This window comes from Arachis stenosperma, chromosome 3, assembly GCF_014773155.1.
Source record: "Arachis stenosperma cultivar V10309 chromosome 3, arast.V10309.gnm1.PFL2, whole genome shotgun sequence".
In the NCBI taxonomy this organism is placed as follows: domain Eukaryota; kingdom Viridiplantae; phylum Streptophyta; class Magnoliopsida; order Fabales; family Fabaceae; genus Arachis; species Arachis stenosperma.
The window spans coordinates 37878800-37899134 of NC_080379.1; the positions used below are offsets into that span (position 1 = coordinate 37878800).

Sequence of the window (20335 nt, forward strand, 5' to 3'; positions counted from 1 at the left end):
AACTGTATGAAACTTGTGGTCATTTTACTGATTGGGCTTGGTTCCTTTCTTTTGGCTCTTTTTCTTTCTTCAGCCACTAACTTTGAGTCAAATTTGTACAAGGCTGAATTTGTTTATTGATCAAGATGAGCTTGTTTAATTGGGCCAATATAAAACTTAATTTACTTTTCTGCACACTAAACCAAATACATCAAACAAACAATTGGTAATATTTTAATAAACATCTTATTAACATTTTAATAATGTTTAATCATCATTTTAATATTAGTTTTTCAAACTCAATAAAGCTTGTCATCCTCCAATTGAAATCATGCAAAATTTCTTTCGGAATACGTATCGCACAAACTAGTTTTTCACATCCATCAGCCTATCAGAAGACATTATAATGGATTCCATACTGCAAAATAACAAACACATGTGAATCCAACCTCAAATTGAAATCATCTTTATATTTTTTTCAAAGACATAACTTTACCTCATAGTTTGGACAAAGATAAAATAGTCTACCTGAATTTTCTGTCGTCATTGAGTACTTTATCACCGTCTGAAACCCGCACTTGCAGAAAACAACGTTCTTACCTCTCTTATTGCGCATTCTATTGCTGTTGTAAGGTCTCCCAGTAAGGTTGTTCCTACTTGAGTTACTTTGAGTTCTCTTCGCACCTCCTATCATCATACACGCAGAAGAGAAAACAAGAAGAATTGGAAAATAAAAGAGAGGATGAAGAGGAAAATACAAGAATTTGAAGATTAGGATTTTATAATTGAAAATGGACTAATTTAGGTATTATAAACTAATTTCTAATACCAATTTGAATCATATTTAATTTTCGTCCACATCAACATACAGTTGGAATGCTAACTTGACACTTAACGTTTTAAATCATTAACGTTTACACGGCCTTCTCCAAAGGACTAATGGGGATGCATATTTTCGAGTTTAGGAGATTTAGTTAGTCATTTATTAATAAAGAACTAAATTGAGTAACAATTTAAATTTCAAACCATTTTAAATATTTACTCTTTAAATATATCTTGAGTAGATCCAAAAACTATTCAATTGTGAAGTTACTTATAATGAATGTTCACCATTCAAGACATAGCCAAAATGTCAATGGATATACAATATCCAAGATGTGATGTATTGTATAAAATGGTAAATACCATATTACACATAAATATAAATAAAATATTTTTTTTTGTTATTCACAATATTTTTCGGTTTGATAGATTAAGGATTAATTCGTTGTGAATCGAAATTCAATTTAAGAGTTTGCCACAAGTTAATAAATACTGCATACATAAAGTGGGATTCAAAACCCTAGTTGTTTAAGCAAATAAAATACTTATTTAATTTATATAAAAAAATCCAAAGAAATTACATAGTCCAAATCTGAAAAAAGAAAAAAACACAGAAAAAGAAAACAAGTGGGTAATTTTTTCTGGGTGTTAAATATTCACGCGGAAAACGAATTTTTTGTCAAAAAAAAAAAAGCGTGAACGATGTCGTTTCAAGAATCAGATAGCAAAAGCCCTAATTCCATCAAAATGGAGAGCGGATAAGATATTTCCATGGTTTACCCATTTCCATTTTCCGTAGGTAGCTTGTTCATGTCTTCAACCTTTAATGCTTCATATTTCTTCTGCTAACATCAATCACAATCACAAATTCACAATGTACACAAATGTTTCCAAAGCCCATGCATTTCCTCTCGCCGCCAAATTTTCTTCGCAACCCAGATGCTTCAATTCACCCATCGCCTTAAAACCACGATCTTTACCTCATCACTATAATCAAAAACCCTCCCAAAACCCTAGCTTGAAGAAGGTAGTCAACCCCCGTGGCTTGATGCTAAAATTTGCCAGAAGATATTGTAAAGCCAGAAGCTTCTCAAGCTCTTATGCTGGAAAAATGGATGGAGGGACTAGTTCTAATGGTGCTGGAAAACAACTTCCTTGGTTAGCAGCCAATGAAACCAAAGCGTTGGAGAGAGCGAAACCGAATAAGATTAGTAGCTCTATTCAGGAAGGTTCAGGAAAGAAGGTGAATACCAAGTCCTCTTGGGAGCAATCGGTTGAGAGGTTAGAGAAATCACTAGTTCATGATCATGAAGGTTTTTCTAAGCCAGGACCATCATTAGCAAGTAAAGAAAGGAATAGTGGATTGGCTGAGAAAGTGAGAGTTCAGAGGACTGTGAGAAGTGATTATGGAACCAGGTATGGGAAGTTTGATAATCATGATGATGGTGAAGTAGGTGATGGTGAAATAGAGGAAGCCATTGATGATCCAAGGTGGGATAACATAAAGAACAGGTACAGGGGGATGGGGGAAGCAAAAGTTGGATCAGAAAGGCCTGAGTTTAGAAGATGGAATAAGCAGGAAAATTGGGGTAGAAAGACTTGGAAAGAGGCCACAGAATCCACTGTGCCTAAGATTGTTGGTGAGGGAATCTATGGGGTTGGACCGGTTTTGGCTGCACTGTCAGCTGAACGTAGGGAATTCTATGCATTGTACGTGCAAGAAGGTTTGGATTTGAGTAGTAACAATAGGAAGAAAAAGGACAAGAAAGGATTTGAGAAAGTTCTGAAGATTGCGGAAAAGGTTGGTTTAACTATAAAAGATACATCAAAACATGATCTAAATATGGTAGCTGATAACCGTCCTCATCAGGGTTTGGTATTAGATGCTTCACCACTGGAGATGGTAAAAATAATGCAATTGGATCCTGTTTCTGTTGATGAAGGGAAGGGTTCTCTCTGGGTAGCCTTGGATGAAGTTACCGATCCTCAAAATTTAGGGGCAATAATTAGGTCTTCATACTTTTTTGGAGCTTCTGGGATAGTGTTATGTGCGAAGAATTCAGCTCCATTGAGTGGTGTTGTCAGCAAAGCAAGTGCAGGCTCACTTGAATTAATGGAACTTAGATATTGCAAGAATATGATGCAATTCTTGGTGTCTTCAGCTGAAAATGGTTGGCGAGTTCTTGGGGGATCTGTCTCCTCTAGAGCTATTCCTTTGGATGAGGTTGAGCCTGGTCCACCAACTATTCTTGTTTTGGGCAGTGAGGGTACTGGTTTGAGGCCTCTGGTAGAGAGATCATGTACTCAGTTAGTTAGGATTCCTGGGAACATTCCTTCTGATTTAGATAATAGTGAAGTCAACGATGTGAACCATGAGAGCTCTGGTAGAGAGTTCCTGTCATTTTTGGCCGTGGAAAGCTTAAATGTGAGTGTTGCCGCAGGCGTTCTTCTTCATCACTTAATTGGGAAAAATTCGGCTGGTTCTTTGCCAGACGGGTATACACAGACCAACTCATCTGAGTGAGATTGCAGGGGGATAGTTTCAACTTTCATGTAGTCTTCTGTCTTCTCACCTTAGTGTCTCATGAATCATTGTTCCCTTCTTTATTACTATTATTTTCAATATAGTTATGTTTCTCCTTATCTTTAGCTTGACCATGTTACCATTTTATGATCATTTAAACAAGTTTTTCTGATCATAAGTGAGGTGAAATCACAAACTTGACTGATTTTCAATGTGAAGCCTAAATCTATTTGTGACAATATTCATAGCAATGATCACTTGAACCAATAGTTGAAACTTGTTTTGGCTTCAACTTCCAACCTATCTGACACTATTGATTTACTTCATGTTGAGTTTGAATTATTCTTTCAAGCTTCATATGTGAGCTTTTATGTCTCAGGTTTATTACATTTGAAAATTTTTTATTTGCCAGTAAAGTTGACAGGCTGCAATCAATAAAAGCGAATTGAAGCTGTGTAATGGTAAAATTGATAGCCGAGACTTCAAATATTTTAGGAGACACTTGGATTGATTAATTCCAGGGAGTGATTATGGTAAACGTAACTGCAGCATTACAAGTCATCATTTGCGATGCTTAAGCAGGTGAGCTTACATTTCATGTGCATTAAACACAGCAGTCCAGTTCTGTGAGGGACTTTGATTGTTGTTGCTCCTGGATGCATTTTCATGTCAGTAGTTTAGTTATGACCGCTTAATTCCATGGCATATGAGGTTTTCCTCAACAGAAGTTGATATAATGGTATTCTTCCCTGTAAATGCTTTCCAAACTAACGCTTGCTGTTTTATAACTTACAATTAGGTACACTTGGTAAGCATGATTCTTGAATGCCCTCCAATGCAGCTCTTACTTACTCTTCCGCTGTTTGCAATTGGGCTGCTGTTGCTGTCTCCAGTACTATGCAGATGAGTCGGACAAAATTGGAAAGATACAAAGACGATTCGCATATTGTCTTAACAAAATTGGAACGATACAGAGACGATTAACATGGCTCTTTGCATACGGGTATGGGGGAACTAAGATGATACAGACCTTTTGCACTTGCAATTGCCATCATCATTCAATAATAGACAGACAGATAGACCATCAACACATCCCCCCAAGGGTAGTGCCATTTTTCTTTCCATAAAGTGCTTGCTTCTTGTGTCCATAGTTGATAGTTTACAGTTACAATGACTCAATAAATAAAGGGACTATTCAAGTGAAGCAAGTTTTTTCACAACATGAGAGGATGTTAGTCAATAGCATAAATATCATGGTTCATTGATTCATGGTTAGCTTGCATTGCATAAAATAATATGAATGAAGGGAAATGGGAAATGGAAAATGGGCCACATTAGCAGGGTGAGCGGTATTCCATTAGAATTTGAACATCAAAATCAATAATAGCTGGCATTGGCAATATCATGTGATTAAGTAAGGTGGGGGCACAGTTACACTTGGATCCCAAGTTGCGTTTCTGGAAATCGTTTGTTCCATTCCAAATTTCCAATGCATCATTTTCATCAGAGACGAATACCGAATATACGCCTTATGTGATTGTGATGCCATGGTCATGGTCCCATTTAGTTTTCATTAGTGTGGTATTATAGTAGGTGATCCTTTTCTTATGTTATAATAATATTAAAACCAGCATGATTTTCAATAATTGTCAGCTTCTGCAAGAGCTATTTCCTTCGAATTAATAAATAATCTTGTTTTGAAGTTTAATTACGATTCCAATTACAATTTTCGATTATGATCTTTTTTTTTTTTAGTATTAAAAGCAGGAGCATGCTTCATGGATCCCCACATGGGCAATCTGTAGACACCAAATTACGAGATTAGATCTTCTGTTTTCTGCTTTGTCCCTAAGCTCCTTCCGAAATCCTACGTCATTTTTAAGCATATTCATATTTTGCGTTACAGATTTTTATTAAAAAACACATCTGAAGATACATAATATAATCATTTGAAAAATAAATGAGAGAATCCATCCATTGTTATGGTATTAATCACTAGGGCTAGTGACTCCATCGGCCCATCCTTCGGCTTTTTGTTTGGGCAAATTGAGTTCTAGGAGGAGTTGATATTTAAAATGATCTTCGAAATTTGACACCGACTCAATTTGACCTTCCAATTTTTAATTGGGTACCAATTTATGTTCAACTCCGTCACGGAAGTAATGATGTGGCACCCAAACCTCACCACATACCTCTCCTTCTTTCTCTTACCATCACCATCACCACCTCTCTTCTACTAACACTCTCTCTCCCCCAACAAACAACAGCATTCACAATCCACCAACACTCACATATTTCCACCGCCATAGCTTTGAAGAGCATAATACCTACACTCATCATTCTTTCATGACAGCAAGCAAACAGCAAGCCAATGAATGTGACATCGTTAAGGGAAACACCATGAACCACTATTTGTGAAAAGAGTTACAATGCTTGCTTACCGTGACCATTCATCGCCATGCCGCAAATAACGGCACCCCAAGAAATAACATCCTTATGCACAATCATGTTGAAAATCTTGAACCCCATTTTCATGTAACTACACTTAGCATACATGTTGAACAATGCATTCCCAATGTTACCATCAATCACAATGTCACACCACCTATTGCCCCAAATTCGAAGTACCCTCAGAATCACCCTCACCCATTGCACCCATCTTTGTGTTCCTATTAAGAGGAATCTAAAGTGTGGTGTTGTATTTTTTTTTTCTATTTTTCTTCAATTTGTTAATGTTAATGATTGTTAATTTGTTGGGAAAGAAAGACGTTGATAGAGGGAAGATGGTGATGGTGATGGTAAGAAAGAGAAGATCAAATAATAGAAAGGTCCTTCATAAATGGCGGTGAAAATGTGTGGGTGTTGGTGGGTTGTGAATGTTATTGTTTGTTGGGAGAGGGAGGGTGTTGGTAGAGGGGAAGTGGTGATGGCGATGATAAGAGGAAGAAAGAGAGGCATGTGGTGAGGTTTGGATTTCATGTCATCACTCTGGTGACGGAGTTGGACGAAAGGACCAATCTGAACCACGTCTTAAAATTTTAGGGTATAAATTGAGTCAATTGAAAATTAGATGGTTAAATTGAGTCGGTGGTCAAATTTCAAGGATCATTTTGAATATTAACTCGTTCTATAAGAGGTAAAATTAATAGGTCTGATATAACATTCAACAAGACTGTTACAGTTAAAGTTTTGGTTGAATAATTAAATATGTTGTCTCTGAATATATTGCATCTGGATTCAAATTTTGGTAATAACTAAATAGTGAATAAAATCTTTAAATCTGTGTGTATAATATAATGTCTAAAATTGAGAGTTGTTCAGTCTATCCAAAAAAAATCAATAGAACTAATTTTGTACCATAAGGACAAAGAAAGAAGGATCATTTAACATGGCTTTCTTTAGCCCTTCACATAGATTAGGATACAAATACAATTGTGGCAGAGATAGATCAGATTAGAATATTTGGACAGAGAATTGCACCCTCGAAGTTGCTTCTCTTGTCCTCCACTATTGTACTATCTCTTATTATCTCCTTTAAAAAAAAAAAAAGGATGATTGTACTTAATTTGCTTCAATGATTCTAGCTAAATCTAATCCGAGTGTTATTTTCCACGTCCAAAAATAAAATTAATTTGAGATATGCTGGATATGAGGGTACACGTTATTATATTGTGAACTAATCACATCTTTTTTCTAATTAGTAAGATTAAGCATTGCTCTATATGTTAAAAAGTTACATGTAACGTAAGTAATAACACATATGAAAGGGGCATGTGCAAACTTCCGTGTTCTAGTTGTCGTTATAGGTTGTAAAATAACTTTTTTTTAAAAGGAAAAAGAAGAAAATTTAAGGGTTCAAATATATCATAATAATAACTAATAAAGAACTATATAAATGCGAGGAATAATATTCGGATCCTAAGAAAAGCATCTTTCATGTTTATTGGGTGATTAAAGACCGAATAAGCACGTGACACCTTGCATGCTACCATTGTTCCCTTCAAACGTATGAATAACCACCAATCCAACGGTCTCTCCCCCTCTTCATCAGTCACAAACTCACAATATTCAAAACAAATTTCGAAACGAAAATGAAATGTTAAGTTATTGTATGATTAAAGATATTTATTTTAATAAAACATTACGTTAAAATTCTTTAATTATTGTTCTAACAAAAAAAAAAAAATCTAAAAGCCTTCTTTATCCTTCCCTTTTCCAAACTTTCTCTTTCAGACCTTCTTTTTTTTTGAAAGAGACTTTATTAATATAAATTTGGTTAATAGTTATAATATTTTCAAAAAATCATATATAACTTTGTTTGGTTATCAAAAGGCCAAATACTTTAAATTAGTTTCTCAAAAGATACTAATATAAGTCAGAGTATTTATTTTGTCAATTAAATAAATAATTGTGTAATATATTATCACCTAACAATAGAATGACTAATTTGTCTTTTATGAATTAATTTAAGGTATTTTAGTTTTAGAAGATAAATTCTTACACAAGTTATTTTTGAGAGGGGCCTAAAAAGAAAAGAAAAAAAAATAAAATTAAGGGCCTAAAAAAATAAAAAATTAATATATTTTTAATATTTATTTTATATAGTTAAGTTGGAAATATAAAATTAGGCGGTCTGACCATCATAATTCATAAGCTCCTTCTTCCGTTCATTCTCTCTCATCCCAGCTTGTTCTGTGTTGCGCTGTGCTGTGCTGTGCGTTGCGTTAACATTTCTCTTTCTCTCTCTTCCCCAGTTGCTGCTGCTGCTGCTTCTGCTAATTGCTATGCTTGTTTCCTTCTTCTGAAGAGAGACCCAACAACACATTCTCTAACACAATGCCTTCCTTGGACACTCTCGATTGGTTTCTCTTCTCCCTCAGCAGGATCTTTTGTACTCCATTCGCCGTTTTCATTCAGATCCAGGTTTTCCATCTCTCCTTCCCTTTCTCTATCTCTCTAATTTTTTCACATACCCATTAATAAAAAAATGTTCCATTTTACCCCCTTTTGCGGCAATTGTTTAGCCGAACGAGCTTTTGAGTCGTCTATTTGACTGCAAATTCAGTTCAACTGCTATTATTTATCTCTCTATTCTTTTTGTTCTGTTTCAATTATAGTCATTTCTTTATAACACTTGATGAGTTGGTGTTGTCAGATTCTGTGAGGTAATTCTTGTTCAATGTTACATGTTATTTCCTTCCTATCATCTCACGAACCGTGACCTGATAGAATTTCGGGAGATACAATGTGAACTTGATACAATTTTGGTTACAACAACCAAACTTCTCACTTTTTGGTTTCTTTCTTTCTTTCTTTAGAGACCAGAATGGAGGTCTCAGTGGGGCACAGCTAAACTGTGATTGTTATTTTAGTTTTGGATTAGGAATTTAGGATTGGTGGCTTACTTTGCGTTTGTTTCATGGCGTGTGATTCAGTTAGCTTTCCAATTTCTACTTTTTCTCTGGAATGTATTCACTGAATTTATCGTTCAATAATCATACTTGAATTGAGAAATAAGTTTGCATCCTACCGTGGCATGTTCACATATATGACTTGATATCCGCAATCCCTGTTGTTGAGAAACCTAGTAGGCTTTGAAGTCACATCTAGAATATACTTCACTATAAGCAACATTGTAGAATTTAGAGATACAAAGTTCTACTTCTACATTATTAAAAAGGCTTTACCCAAGTTCAAGGCGATTAACTGAAGTGAAATTCCATGGTTACTGAATGAAGTGGAATGAATGAAGGTAATGCAACCTTACGTATTTGAATACATGCCGGATAAATTAATGACTTGACAGCCTTTAAATATAAACGATGTTGATCTTGCCTTGAATAACAATGATATTGATCTTGTGTAAGGTTTCTAATTTTCCTTGAAATCTTGTTCTGTATTCCTGGCCCCATGATGATCAGGAGAAAATCTACCGTGCTACCATGTCATAAAAACTACAATTTTTTTTCTCAGGGATGTTTAATTTGTTTAGCACTTGCTTTGGGTTGGGCTCTTGCTGCTTATGTCAGGTATTCACGGCTAATGACAAAGTTCAGATTACTTTCGTGGTCACATCAATGAAAAATTTACGGTATTTTCCCCCCTCACAGGAACAGAGAGATAAAGCAAATGAACGATGCTATGAGGAATGGCAATAGCTTTCCTTTCCTTTATCATGACATTAATGAACTTGAGCACTCCAATCAGGTCAATCTTCCAAGAGTATCAGTAGTTATGCCTCTAAAAGGCTTTGGAGAACACAATCTGCATAATTGGAGGACTCAGGTGAGAATTCACAGAACACATTACCGGAAGTTATCTGATGGTGCTATGCGTTCTAGGCTACATTTTCTTTTTCAAGTTTCCTATGAATTATGATTTAGAAATTCAAAGTTTAACTTAATCTTATTATGTATTTATGTATTTAACATGCTTTATTATGCATTATCCAGATTTCTAATTTCCAAGTGTAAGTTGTTTGGTTTCTTGGTACTGCAGGAATACTAATTATTCCTGTTTTTCAGTAATCTGTATAAAGGTTTACTATTGGTTTTATTGTAATGATAGAATATCCTTGTTAACTAATGGTAGCAGTTTATTTTGTTTAGTGTTAACCATTGTTGTATCTTTTTCTTTCAGAAGGTTTCCCCCTAAACTTTTCATTTCAATAGAAAGTTTTGGTTTATGCAGATAACATCTCTTTATGGTGGCCCTCTAGAATTTCTTTTTGTGGTAGAAAGTACAGAGGATCCTGCTTACCATGCTGTATCACGGCTAATATTAGAATTTGAGGTAAAATAAGTCCACAAGATCTTCTTTCTACTTTTTCCTTTTTGGTTTTTACTTCAATTTCCCTATTGGAACCAGCAAAATGCCCTCATTTAGGGTTGATTCTGGTCCTTTGGTTATCTGCTGCTCTTTTGGCAGTATGTGATTTTCTTCTTTGCATCTCACTAAATTGGATCCCTGTTTGATATATATAGGATTACGTTGATGCTAAAATCATTGTAGCTGGTTTGTCGACAACTTGTAGTCAAAAGATTCACAATCAGTTGGTACGTAATTTTATTAACACGTATTTTGATCGTCTTTTCGAATAAAGTAGGTCCATGTTCCATGCTCTATTAGTAACCGTTAACTACAGTCTTGTTTCAAACAGAAATTAATGTTGATTGGTGATGATCCTAGTACTATTAGTTGTTGGGAAGTATCTCCTCTATATAAAACTTCCTATGCAAATGCATGTGTTATGGATTGGACTTGCCATATTTGATATGAAAATCGAGGATGATTTCTTTTTTAAGATATTTTTGTTGCCTGTCCTTGGTGGATGCTAGATGGAATTTACGTAGTATAACTTGGTATTGGCACCTGAGCAGGTTGGAGTGGAGAGAATGCACAAAGATACCAAGTATGTGTTGTTTTTGGATGATGATGTTAGGCTACATCCTGGATCAATTGGAGCACTCACTCGTGAGATGGAAAAGAACCCTGATGTATAAATTTGTCTTTTGTTTTCCTTTTCAAAGTGTTTGATTTTAGAATAATTACGGTTTTACGTTCCCAAATTATTTGACTACAACCTTTGCTACTTTGATGCTTTGCAGATATTTATTCAAACTGGATACCCGCTGGATTTGCCATCCGGAAGTCTAGGGAGTTACTGCATATATGAATACCATATGGTACACAAGTGGCTTTATATCTTGATTCTTTTATCTTTATACTGCATATCTCTGTATGGGATTGCTTAAAAATTAAAATTAAATCTGTAAATGAAGCTGAACTAATTGAATTTGATTTCTTAGCATTTGTTAAACAAATCTTTATGAAATATAGTAAAATATTTAATTATAGTTCTCAATCTCATTTCTTCTAATCCTTTTTCAATCATTCCATTACAGCCTTGTTCAATGGGCTTTGCAACTGGTGGAAAAACATTCTTCCTGTGGGGAGGGTGTATGATGGCAAGTAGCTTGTAGCCTTGTACCTTTTTTTTCTGTTAGTACCTTTTGTTGCTTTGAGAAAACAATCATTCCAACTATTTAGTTTCTCTCCAGATGCATGCTGATGATTTTAGGCAAGACCGTTATGGAGTGGTATCAGGACTTAAAGATGGTGGATATTCTGATGATATGACCCTTGCAGCCATATCTGGTACATACCTTTGGTTAAACACTTTGGATCATTAATTGATTATTGTATAAAAAAACAGATTGTTTTTAAGAAGATTTAACAATCTAGTGCATTAAATTGTACTCTCTGATGCTTACACAAATGCACATTTTGCACTACCATTTGAAGTAGTTTTCCTTTTTTTCCTCAATAGACCAAAAAATGTTCATGTCTGATATTTGTGATGTTTTAGAGAGTAAGTGTATTGAACGTCCAGCAAGTCAACTATAACAGAGTGGACCTACTTGTTTAGCTTTTTACTTCTCCTATATCTTTCACTCTTTTTTTTTTTTTTTTGTTATGTTGTTTATTGCTTTTGAAATTATAGATAAAAGACAGAAAACAGTGAGAGAAGAGAGAACATATATTTTTCACTAGTAGAATTGTATACCTTAATCCTTATATAAACTAACTTAACTCTCTATTTATACTAATAAGCTACCAAGTAGTAATGTAGTGCAATATTTAAGCCCAATATGATTCCTAACAATCCAAATATTGTCTATGCAGGGGCACACAAAAGGCTCATTACTTCTCCTCCTGTTGCTGTCTTTCCTCACCCCCTTGCAAGTGATCTTAACTTTGGAAGGTATGTATATGATACCACCCTTCTAAAAGTTAAAGTTCTCTTTCGATATTTGGCATTAGAACCTTTTTTTTTTAACATATGCAGATACTGGAATTACTTAAGGAAACAAACATTTGTTTTGGAGTCATACATATCAAATGTTAACTGGATGATGAATCGTGCATTATTCGGTACCCACTGCTATTTGTCATGGGGATTTGTAGCACCATATTTTATGGCATTGATTCATGTTGCAGCAGGATTGAGATTTTATGTAAACGGATACTCGGTTGAAGAAACACCCTACACTTTCGGTGGTGAGCATACTACTTTCCCTTTGTAGGTATGTTTTTTGTGGAGATGAGTTGGCAGCATTCAGGAAACCTGTCATTTTGGAACGTATAAAAATACTTGTATATAAGCAGGTCATTAGAAGCTTATGTTGTTATTTCATTGCCTTCTACCTGTGACTGTGAGGTACTAAAATTGAACAATGAAATCGATTTGTCTGTTTGTTGACTGTAATCTTATAGGGTGGTCTATTTGTTGAATTGTTCCAGTTATGCAATAAATGACATGCAATCGTATCCAACAAATAGATTTGTCTTCCTGCAGTATGAGTCGCATTTTCCCTACTGGGACATTTCTATATTTAGAATAATTAAACAAGTTTACCATAAAGAAAACAATAAGTTAGGAGAACTCTCTTATTAAGCTTTACATTTTCAGTTCCTGCATTCTGACACATGCCTTTTTTTCATAGGTTTATCATTGGTCACCATTCTGGCCATTTGCACTCTTGTTGAGCTTCTTTCTATGTGGAACTTGACAAGGATAGAAGTTAAGCTATGCAACATGCTTTCTCCAGAGGCATCACAACTATCGCTTGCCTCCTATAATTGGGGTCTCGTAAGTATTTCTCCAAGCTTACTCTGCGGATAGAATTATACTCCAATTTTTTCATCAAAAAGCAAATTCTCAATTGAGTCATATTTTATAAAAATGAACTGGTAACAAAGCATGCTGCAGGATTGACAACGGTAAGTACATATAATACCTAGCGAAACACCAATCTATGAAAACATGTTAACTGTAAGATCAAGTAGAAAATAGAAAATGTAATGCATGCGGTAGTGTGAGAATAAGTTGCAGTTTATATATATGTTAAACTTTAAGGGATGTAAAAATATGCCTGCTCCACTAGTTGGTAAGAGTGATTTCTCATGGACAGGTGTTCGTTGCAATCCTGGTTGATAACTTTCTATACCCTTTATCTGCTGTTCGATCTCACTTTTCTCAATCTATAAATTGGTCTGGTATCCGCTATTACTTGAAGGATGGGAAAATTCATAAGGTAAGTAGTCCAATGCTTTATGCCATCTTATTGGGGGCAGATTAGATACAGATTTGTGTAATATCCTGTATAGAAAGACAAGATGAACTTTTTGCAGCTGATTTCTCAGTTGAAATTGATTTGTTTGAATATATGCACAGATCGAAAGAACTCAAAGAAGCAAGGACATGGATCCAGTATTCACAGACTTGGGTGGAAAACATCTATATGGAAAGAAAGGGTTGCCAATGAGGGGTTCATTCCTTAGTTCTTTGTCCAGAACTTTGGCACAATGGCATCAACCCAAGAAATTTGATTGCTAGTGGAAAGGTCATCAACTCGTGTCTATTCTATCTGTCTGTCTGTCTGTCTTATTGCCTTAGTTGGGAAGCTAGGGCATTGTAGGACGTTGGTCTTATTTATTGTTTGGTGCATTGATGATTGGTAATTAGGAAATTTGATAACTAGGAAAGGGCAATTATGTCTCTTGCCTCTTATCTCATTACCTCATTTGGGAAAGCATGGGTTTTAGTAGATCAGTTTATTCATTGTTTGGTGCATTCATGATTGATTGATTTTAGAGTGATAGGAATCTAGTTCCATTTTTTTGTCCAACACATTCAAATCCATACGATTCTTCAGCCCAAAGCCTTCTCTGCGTGGGGTTGATTTTGTAATTGTAACATTTCAGTGATGTAATTTATGTAATACAGTATTCAAGAGTTGCCAAAGTCTTTTTTATACAGCAATACAGCAATACAACTAGCTAGCTATTAGCATTTATTTTTAATTTCGATTACTACTACAACGCATGAGAGTCAGACCCATCACTGGCTTACTCATAAGTCCGTGACGAAGCACAAAATTACTACAAATTGATCATAAAAAACCGTCTATTTTATAGTTTATCCTACTAAAATAGCTATAAAAATGGTGGTTCCCAAGAATGCAATTTGTTTTACGGTCTCGATAAACCCCGACCACAACGACCATATAATGATTTTCACAAAAATATTTGTTATCACTTTATTTTTTCCTGGACCGAGTTTGTATTATCAAAACCTTAAATCCTGAGGGTCTTTTTATTTAAATTAATAAAATATAATATTTACTGAAATGTGTAATGTATAGATGAATCAAGATTTTAAATATCTATTAATCTATTATACACTGAGTACATAAACAAAAAAATTTATTTACTATACAAATCAGTTATACAGAATATGAATGATTAAAAATTCAGTCTTGTTACACATACAAATTTTTTGAACAAACAAGTTTAAATAAGTTAACAAAACTCACTTACATAAAGCGCACGTAAAATTATGCCTTTTTCTTTGCGTTTTTCCTCCAATATTTATATCCCGCATTCCTCCTCCTTCTCTTCTTCTTTTTCTCCCTCCTTCTTTTTCTTTTTTGCGTTTCTCCTCCTTTTTCTTCGCGTTCTTTTGTCTTTGGGCGTTTCATACTCGTCGTCGTTTCAAATTTTTTCCTTCCTCCTTTTTCTATTGATTTTGCAACATTATGTATTTTTTCTTTATTTGATTTTGTTCTCCTAAAAATAATTATGAGAAAATAAAATAAGATAAAGAAGAAGCAACAGCAAAAGATAAGGAGGAGACGAGAAAGAATTTTGAATTATGCAGAACTTATTAAAATACAAATACACTGCAAAATTTCCAAATTACACCGAAACAAGAATGGAACAGATTCATTACAATAATAATTCTGATTCAGAATTTTTACACAAAAATTTTTTTACAAATGCAAAAAAATATTTCTTTTAATTCATTTTTTTTATTTCTTTCTTTCTTTTAGTTGAATGGATGTAAGTTTATCATCTTTCAAGTAATTTTATAGCATTTTATGTGTTTCTTCTTTTTCTTTGTTTGATTTTTTTTATGCTTGTTAATAGGGTAAAACAAGAAGAAACTTGAGAAGGTAAAACAAGAAGAAAAAGATGAATAAAAAAAGAAGAAAATATTGATGAAAAAGAAGCAGCAGCAGAAGATGAGGAAGATGAATAGAAAGAATTTTAAATTTTGCAAAATTTATCAGAATATAAATACACCGAAAACTTTCCAAAATACACCGAAAGTTTTTCAAAATACACCAAAATGTGAATTGGCACAAATTCATTACAATAATAATTCAGATTTAGAACTCTTATACAAAAAATTTGTTACAAATGCACAAAAATATTTCTTTTAATGCATTTTTTTTTCTTTCTTTTCCTTATTTCTTTCTTTTTTTTAATTAAATGAATGTACGTTTATCACTTCCAATTAATTTTGCAGCATTATGTATTTTTTCTTAATCTTTGTTTGATTTTTTGTTTTTAGGACTTGTTTGGGTGAGCTTCTAAGAAAATATATTTTTTCAAGTTATCTTTTTTTAAAAAATCTTATAAAAAAATAAAAGTAATTTTATGTTTGGATATCTCATACAAAAATATCTTTTTATTTATTAATTATGTTTGGTTATAACCACTGGTGGCTCAACACTCAACAGGCACTATAGTGCCTGTTTAGCCGCTTTTCTATTATTTTTTAAGAAATTATTTTTATTTTTTTGTTAATATATTATTTATTTTTAAAATTTATTAAATAAATATTTTTTTATTATTTTAATATTAACGTGACTTTATTTATATTATATTTTGTTAAAATTAAAATTATTATAAAAAATCTTTAAAATATTATATTATAAAAACACATAATAAATAAGTATTATATATATATATATATATATATATATATATATATATATTTTGTCAGAAAAAACATAGTTCAACAAATAATTATAATAATATTTTCTGATTCAAAAAGATTATATATAAACCAAAATACATATTAGTTATTTATAAAAGATTATTTTTATTTAAATTTTATAGATATTTATATTTGTCTTTATCTTTTTTTAAGTGATAGGTCAAAATATGGATCTAAATCTAAAAAGGCCTTCATTTTCCTATAAATAATAAAAAATAGAAGAAATAAAAATACTTATTTTTTTCGTTTTTAAATATCAAACTATAAGAATAATTAATAAAAAAATAGAAGAATATAAAAATAATGTACCTGAGAAAAATTTTCCTAATTCATCATACATCTCCTTATCAATAACTTTTTGAGTTTTGAAAAACTGTCAAATTTATTGACCATAAAAATAACTATATAAAAATAACTATATAAACGCTTCAAGATTATTCAATTAAATTGATTCCTTATTATAGGAATGAATTCAATTAATTATAGATTTGATAAAATAATTTAAAAATTAAAAAGAAAAAATATTTAAAAAATAAATATAAAAATTTTATAAGTTATTTAATTTTTAGAACGTTAAAATTTAAAAATTTAAATTAAATAAGATATTACAAAATTTATTTTGTTGTTATTATGTATAATAAAATCAAGATAAATATTTCTAAAGTAATTATTTATAAAAATTATAAAATTTATTTATTTATTTTTTTAACGGTGTTTAATTTGAAACAAAGATAAAAATTTATATTCAAAGTATTTTGTTAATTTTATATTTATAATTCTAATAGTTAAAGAATTTTCTTTTTAAATTTTATTTTTAATTTATTAAATTATCTTTAATTTATTATTTTTTTAAATTATTAATTTATACTTTTATTATATTTTCTTATTGTATCACACACTATTATTTTCTCTTACTATTATTTTTTATCACACACTATTATTATTTATTGCCTTGTTCTCCTTCTCATTTTCTTTTTCTCCTCTCACCTTCTTTTCACCCGATCATAATTAATGATCATCAAGTACCATTATCGTAACTTTCAATCTTATCTATCACTTTGATCTATAATCATTTATTGAGTTAGCTTTTATGAGTCATTGAAGTGTTGTTAAAAGAATTGATTTTTGTGTCTTTTGAATATCTAGATGTATAAAAATAATAGTTTTTTATTGATGAGCATTTTAAGTTGTCTTATTATTCTATTAGAAAAAGATGTACGGCATAAAGCATTCAAAATTTTTGCTCAAATTATCAAAATTTGATGTCAATAATCCATAAAATAAAATAATATCAAAATATATTATTTTTAACTAATTTAATAAAATAGTACTGTTACGGTGGGTAACCGGAGATTGATGGACTGGATGGAATTGGATGGCCCAATCGTCCGCGGAGGGTGGCTTCTGAGCTAGTCTGCACGTTGGAGCCTCCTTCCGACTTGTACTCATGGGTGAATGGGGCGTGGTACCTGCAAAGACACTCCGATGCCTAAGTTAGCAAGGGTGTGAGCAGGTCTAGAGAGTATTGGGCTTAGAGATACCTGAGGGGTGTCAGTGTATTTATAGTGGTGAGCCAATAACCACCGTTGGAGTAGTGCCATATTTTTAGGATTCTAACTGTCCCTTTATCTTAGGGAGGTTAAGATATGGTTCGAAGAAGTGGTTAGAGAGATTTTAGGGGCGGTTACTCATTTGAATGAGTGTTTACCTGCCAGCTAATCTCGTGCCCGACTTCTTTAAAACAAATCGTAGTCAATACCGACTTCTTGACACCAAGTCGGTGCGTAATAAGGCTCAATCTTCTGGACTAAGCCTTTCTTTTGGACCTGGGCCTTTATTATTGGGCCAGGGTATGAACAGTGCCCCTACTTGAGCCCAAGATTCCTTTAGGGCTTGGGTTCAAGTATTTAACTCGGGTTCGTAGCCGACTTTCTCGGAGGAAATACGGGTTTTTAAACCGACGTGATTTTCGCGACCTTTTGTTTCTGACAGTTACGTCTATTCAAGCATCGTGTCCGTTAGGGATGCACTTAGGGATTGATGGCTTTGGTAACGGTGCACTCTCATTAATGACTGCTCCGTTTTTACCATTATGCCCCTTAGCATGTTTATAAATACTTTCCCTTTCTTTCATTTTTCCGTTTCTGCAATCTTTCAAATTTCTTCTTTCTTCGTTCGTGCTGCATTCTTGCGTTTGAAGACTTCAACCTCCACCTTTTCAGATAAAGGTTAGCTTTTCTTCTTTTATGATACGCCTTGTGTTTGCATGCTTTTATTTTGCGGGTAGATAGGTTGGTTTGTAGATTTTGGCTTCGTGTCTCCTCCCTTTAGAGACCGTGTTTTTTTATTTTTCTTTTCTTTTTTCTTTTTGTAGGTTTCTGTTACCCTTTATAAGAAAAAATAAAATGGCTTCCGTAGATGTTCTTTCTCAGTGGGTTGATGTTACGGTCCTGGGGGAGGAACCCTTGGTCGATGCTGAGTTTATTACTCATCTTCGTACTCACCACAGGGTTTGTACTTCGGAGGAGGACGAGCCAAAATATGAGTTGGTAATCCCGGGTCCGGAAGACCGGGTTTGTTTTGGGGGGGCCAATGATGCGGCCCCTCATTTTTTCTTTATGTATGAATGTATGATCACCCGTTTGGGTGTTTTTCTTCCTTTCTCAGATTTTGAATTATCTGTTTTACACCACTGTCGAGTTGCCCCTACCCAACTTCACCCCAACTCTTGGGGTTTCTTGAAAATTTATCAGTTTATTAGCCATGCTTTGGACTTTCCGACCTCTTTGAGGATTTTCTTCTTTCTTTTTCACATGACTAAGCCCTTTAATGGGCTAAACAATAAACAACAATGGGTTTCCTTCCGAGCCATACAAGGTCGGAGAATTTTTACCCTTTTTGACGAGTCCTTCCATGACTTTAAAAATTACTTTTTCAAAGTGCAAGCTGTAGAGGGTCACCACCCCTTTTTTCTGGACGACCACTCCTCTCCTCGCTTTCCTTTATACTGGCTGGAGGCTTCTCCTTGTGAAAAGTACAGCCTAGACGACCTGGACGAGGTGGAGGCGGCCATTGTGGGCTTTTTCCGAGAAGTGTGGGGGAGGGCCCCATACTTGGACACTAGGAAATTCCTCCAGGGATCGCCGACCTTTGTTCAGTCGCAACTAGGTAGCATATGTATTCCTTATTTCCGACTTGTATCTGCCGACTTTCGGTTTGCCGACTTGTAATCTTTGCTATTTGTTTCTTTTGCAGACATGGCAAGGAAGAATGCTCAGGAATCTTACCAGAGAGTTCAGGAGGCTAAGGCAAAGTCCCGGGCCAGGGCAGGTGGTGCCAGGGCAATCATCTCTCCTCCTCCTCCTCCTCCTCCTCCCCAAAACGTGGGGACTCCCTCTCAGCCCATTGTGATTTCTTCAACTTTGTCTCGGCCACTCCCTTCCGCCCGACTTCTTCCTGAGCCGGAGAAGAAGAAGCGCAAGACTTTAGAGTCTGGCTCTTCTTTTGACGGTGGGGTTAAGGCGGATGCTCTCGCATTCGTCCGAAAGAACATCTATCCTCATATAAGTATGGATGATGTTTCTGTTCGAAACCACCTCACCGCTCTGGCTGAGGAGAGTTTTAGGGCGGCGGGTGTTTGTGGGAAGCTTTTGGACATTTTTTAGAAGACTCCTCTCAGCTCTTTGGGGGTAACCTCGAAGGTTGAAGAGTTGGAGGGGAGGCTTCTTTCTTACCAGGACCACGAGAGGGAGTTGAAGGAGGAGGTAGCTAAACTGAGGGCGGAGAGAGATAGCCTCCGGGAGAAGGAGAGCAAGCTGCGGGCCCAATGCAACATGGAGGCAAACTTGAGGAAGATAGCACAGGAGAGTTACCAGAGTTTATTTCAAGATCTTGTGTCTGTGAAGAAGGATTTGCTGAATTCTCGGAATGTGTACGCCGAGTTGGAGGACTCTATCGCTGATGGTGCCGAGGAGTCTTGGAGGATTTTTCTGGAGCAAGTCAGAGTTATTGCTCCCGACTTGGATCTTTCTCCTTTACATCCTGACAAAGTTGTTATTGATGGTGCTATCGTGGATCCTCCTGCCCCCGTGATCGTTTCCGAGTCAGAATTGAAGACTCGGGGGCAGAGGATCATTGAGTCCCCTCCTCGTTCTAAGGACACT

General features: G+C 34.4%; 2 protein-coding genes across 2 annotated transcripts; both read left to right on the forward strand.

The window, feature by feature from the left end:
• Positions 1–1537: 1537 nt before the first annotated feature.
• On the forward strand, positions 1538–4968 carry LOC130970228 (uncharacterized). The gene is made up of 3 exons (XM_057896240.1): positions 1538–3354; positions 3738–3907; positions 4125–4968. Exon 1 carries the CDS (start codon positions 1628–1630, stop codon positions 3323–3325), a length of 1698 nt encoding a protein of 565 aa, XP_057752223.1. The 5' UTR covers positions 1538–1627; the 3' UTR covers positions 3326–3354; positions 3738–3907; positions 4125–4968.
• A 3009-nt stretch (positions 4969–7977) lies between these two features.
• Positions 7978–14177, forward strand: LOC130966606 (uncharacterized). The gene is made up of 14 exons (XM_057891422.1): positions 7978–8248; positions 9299–9354; positions 9436–9610; positions 10016–10117; positions 10309–10380; positions 10705–10821; positions 10933–11010; positions 11230–11292; positions 11386–11482; positions 12011–12089; positions 12174–12385; positions 12832–12977; positions 13300–13422; positions 13563–14177. The coding sequence occupies exons 1-14, from the start codon at positions 8162–8164 to the stop codon at positions 13722–13724; spliced, it is 1569 nt and encodes a 522-aa protein (XP_057747405.1). The 5' UTR covers positions 7978–8161; the 3' UTR covers positions 13725–14177.
• Positions 14178–20335: the final 6158 nt, after the last annotated feature.

Bases quoted from the DNA above. Each gene is read 5' to 3' on its own strand.
- LOC130970228 (XM_057896240.1), top strand. From the start codon at position 1,628: ATGCTTCATATTTCTTCTGCTAACATCAATCACAATCACAAATTCACA.
- LOC130966606 (XM_057891422.1), top strand. From the start codon at position 8,162: ATGCCTTCCTTGGACACTCTCGATTGGTTTCTCTTCTCCCTCAGCAGG. The intron at 11,293-11,385 runs GCAAGTAGCTTG...GTTTCTCTCCAG, and splicing joins TGTGGGGAGGGTGTATGATG to ATGCATGCTGATGATTTTAG. The intron at 12,978-13,299 runs GTAAGTATTTCT...TCTCATGGACAG, and splicing joins CCTCCTATAATTGGGGTCTC to GTGTTCGTTGCAATCCTGGT.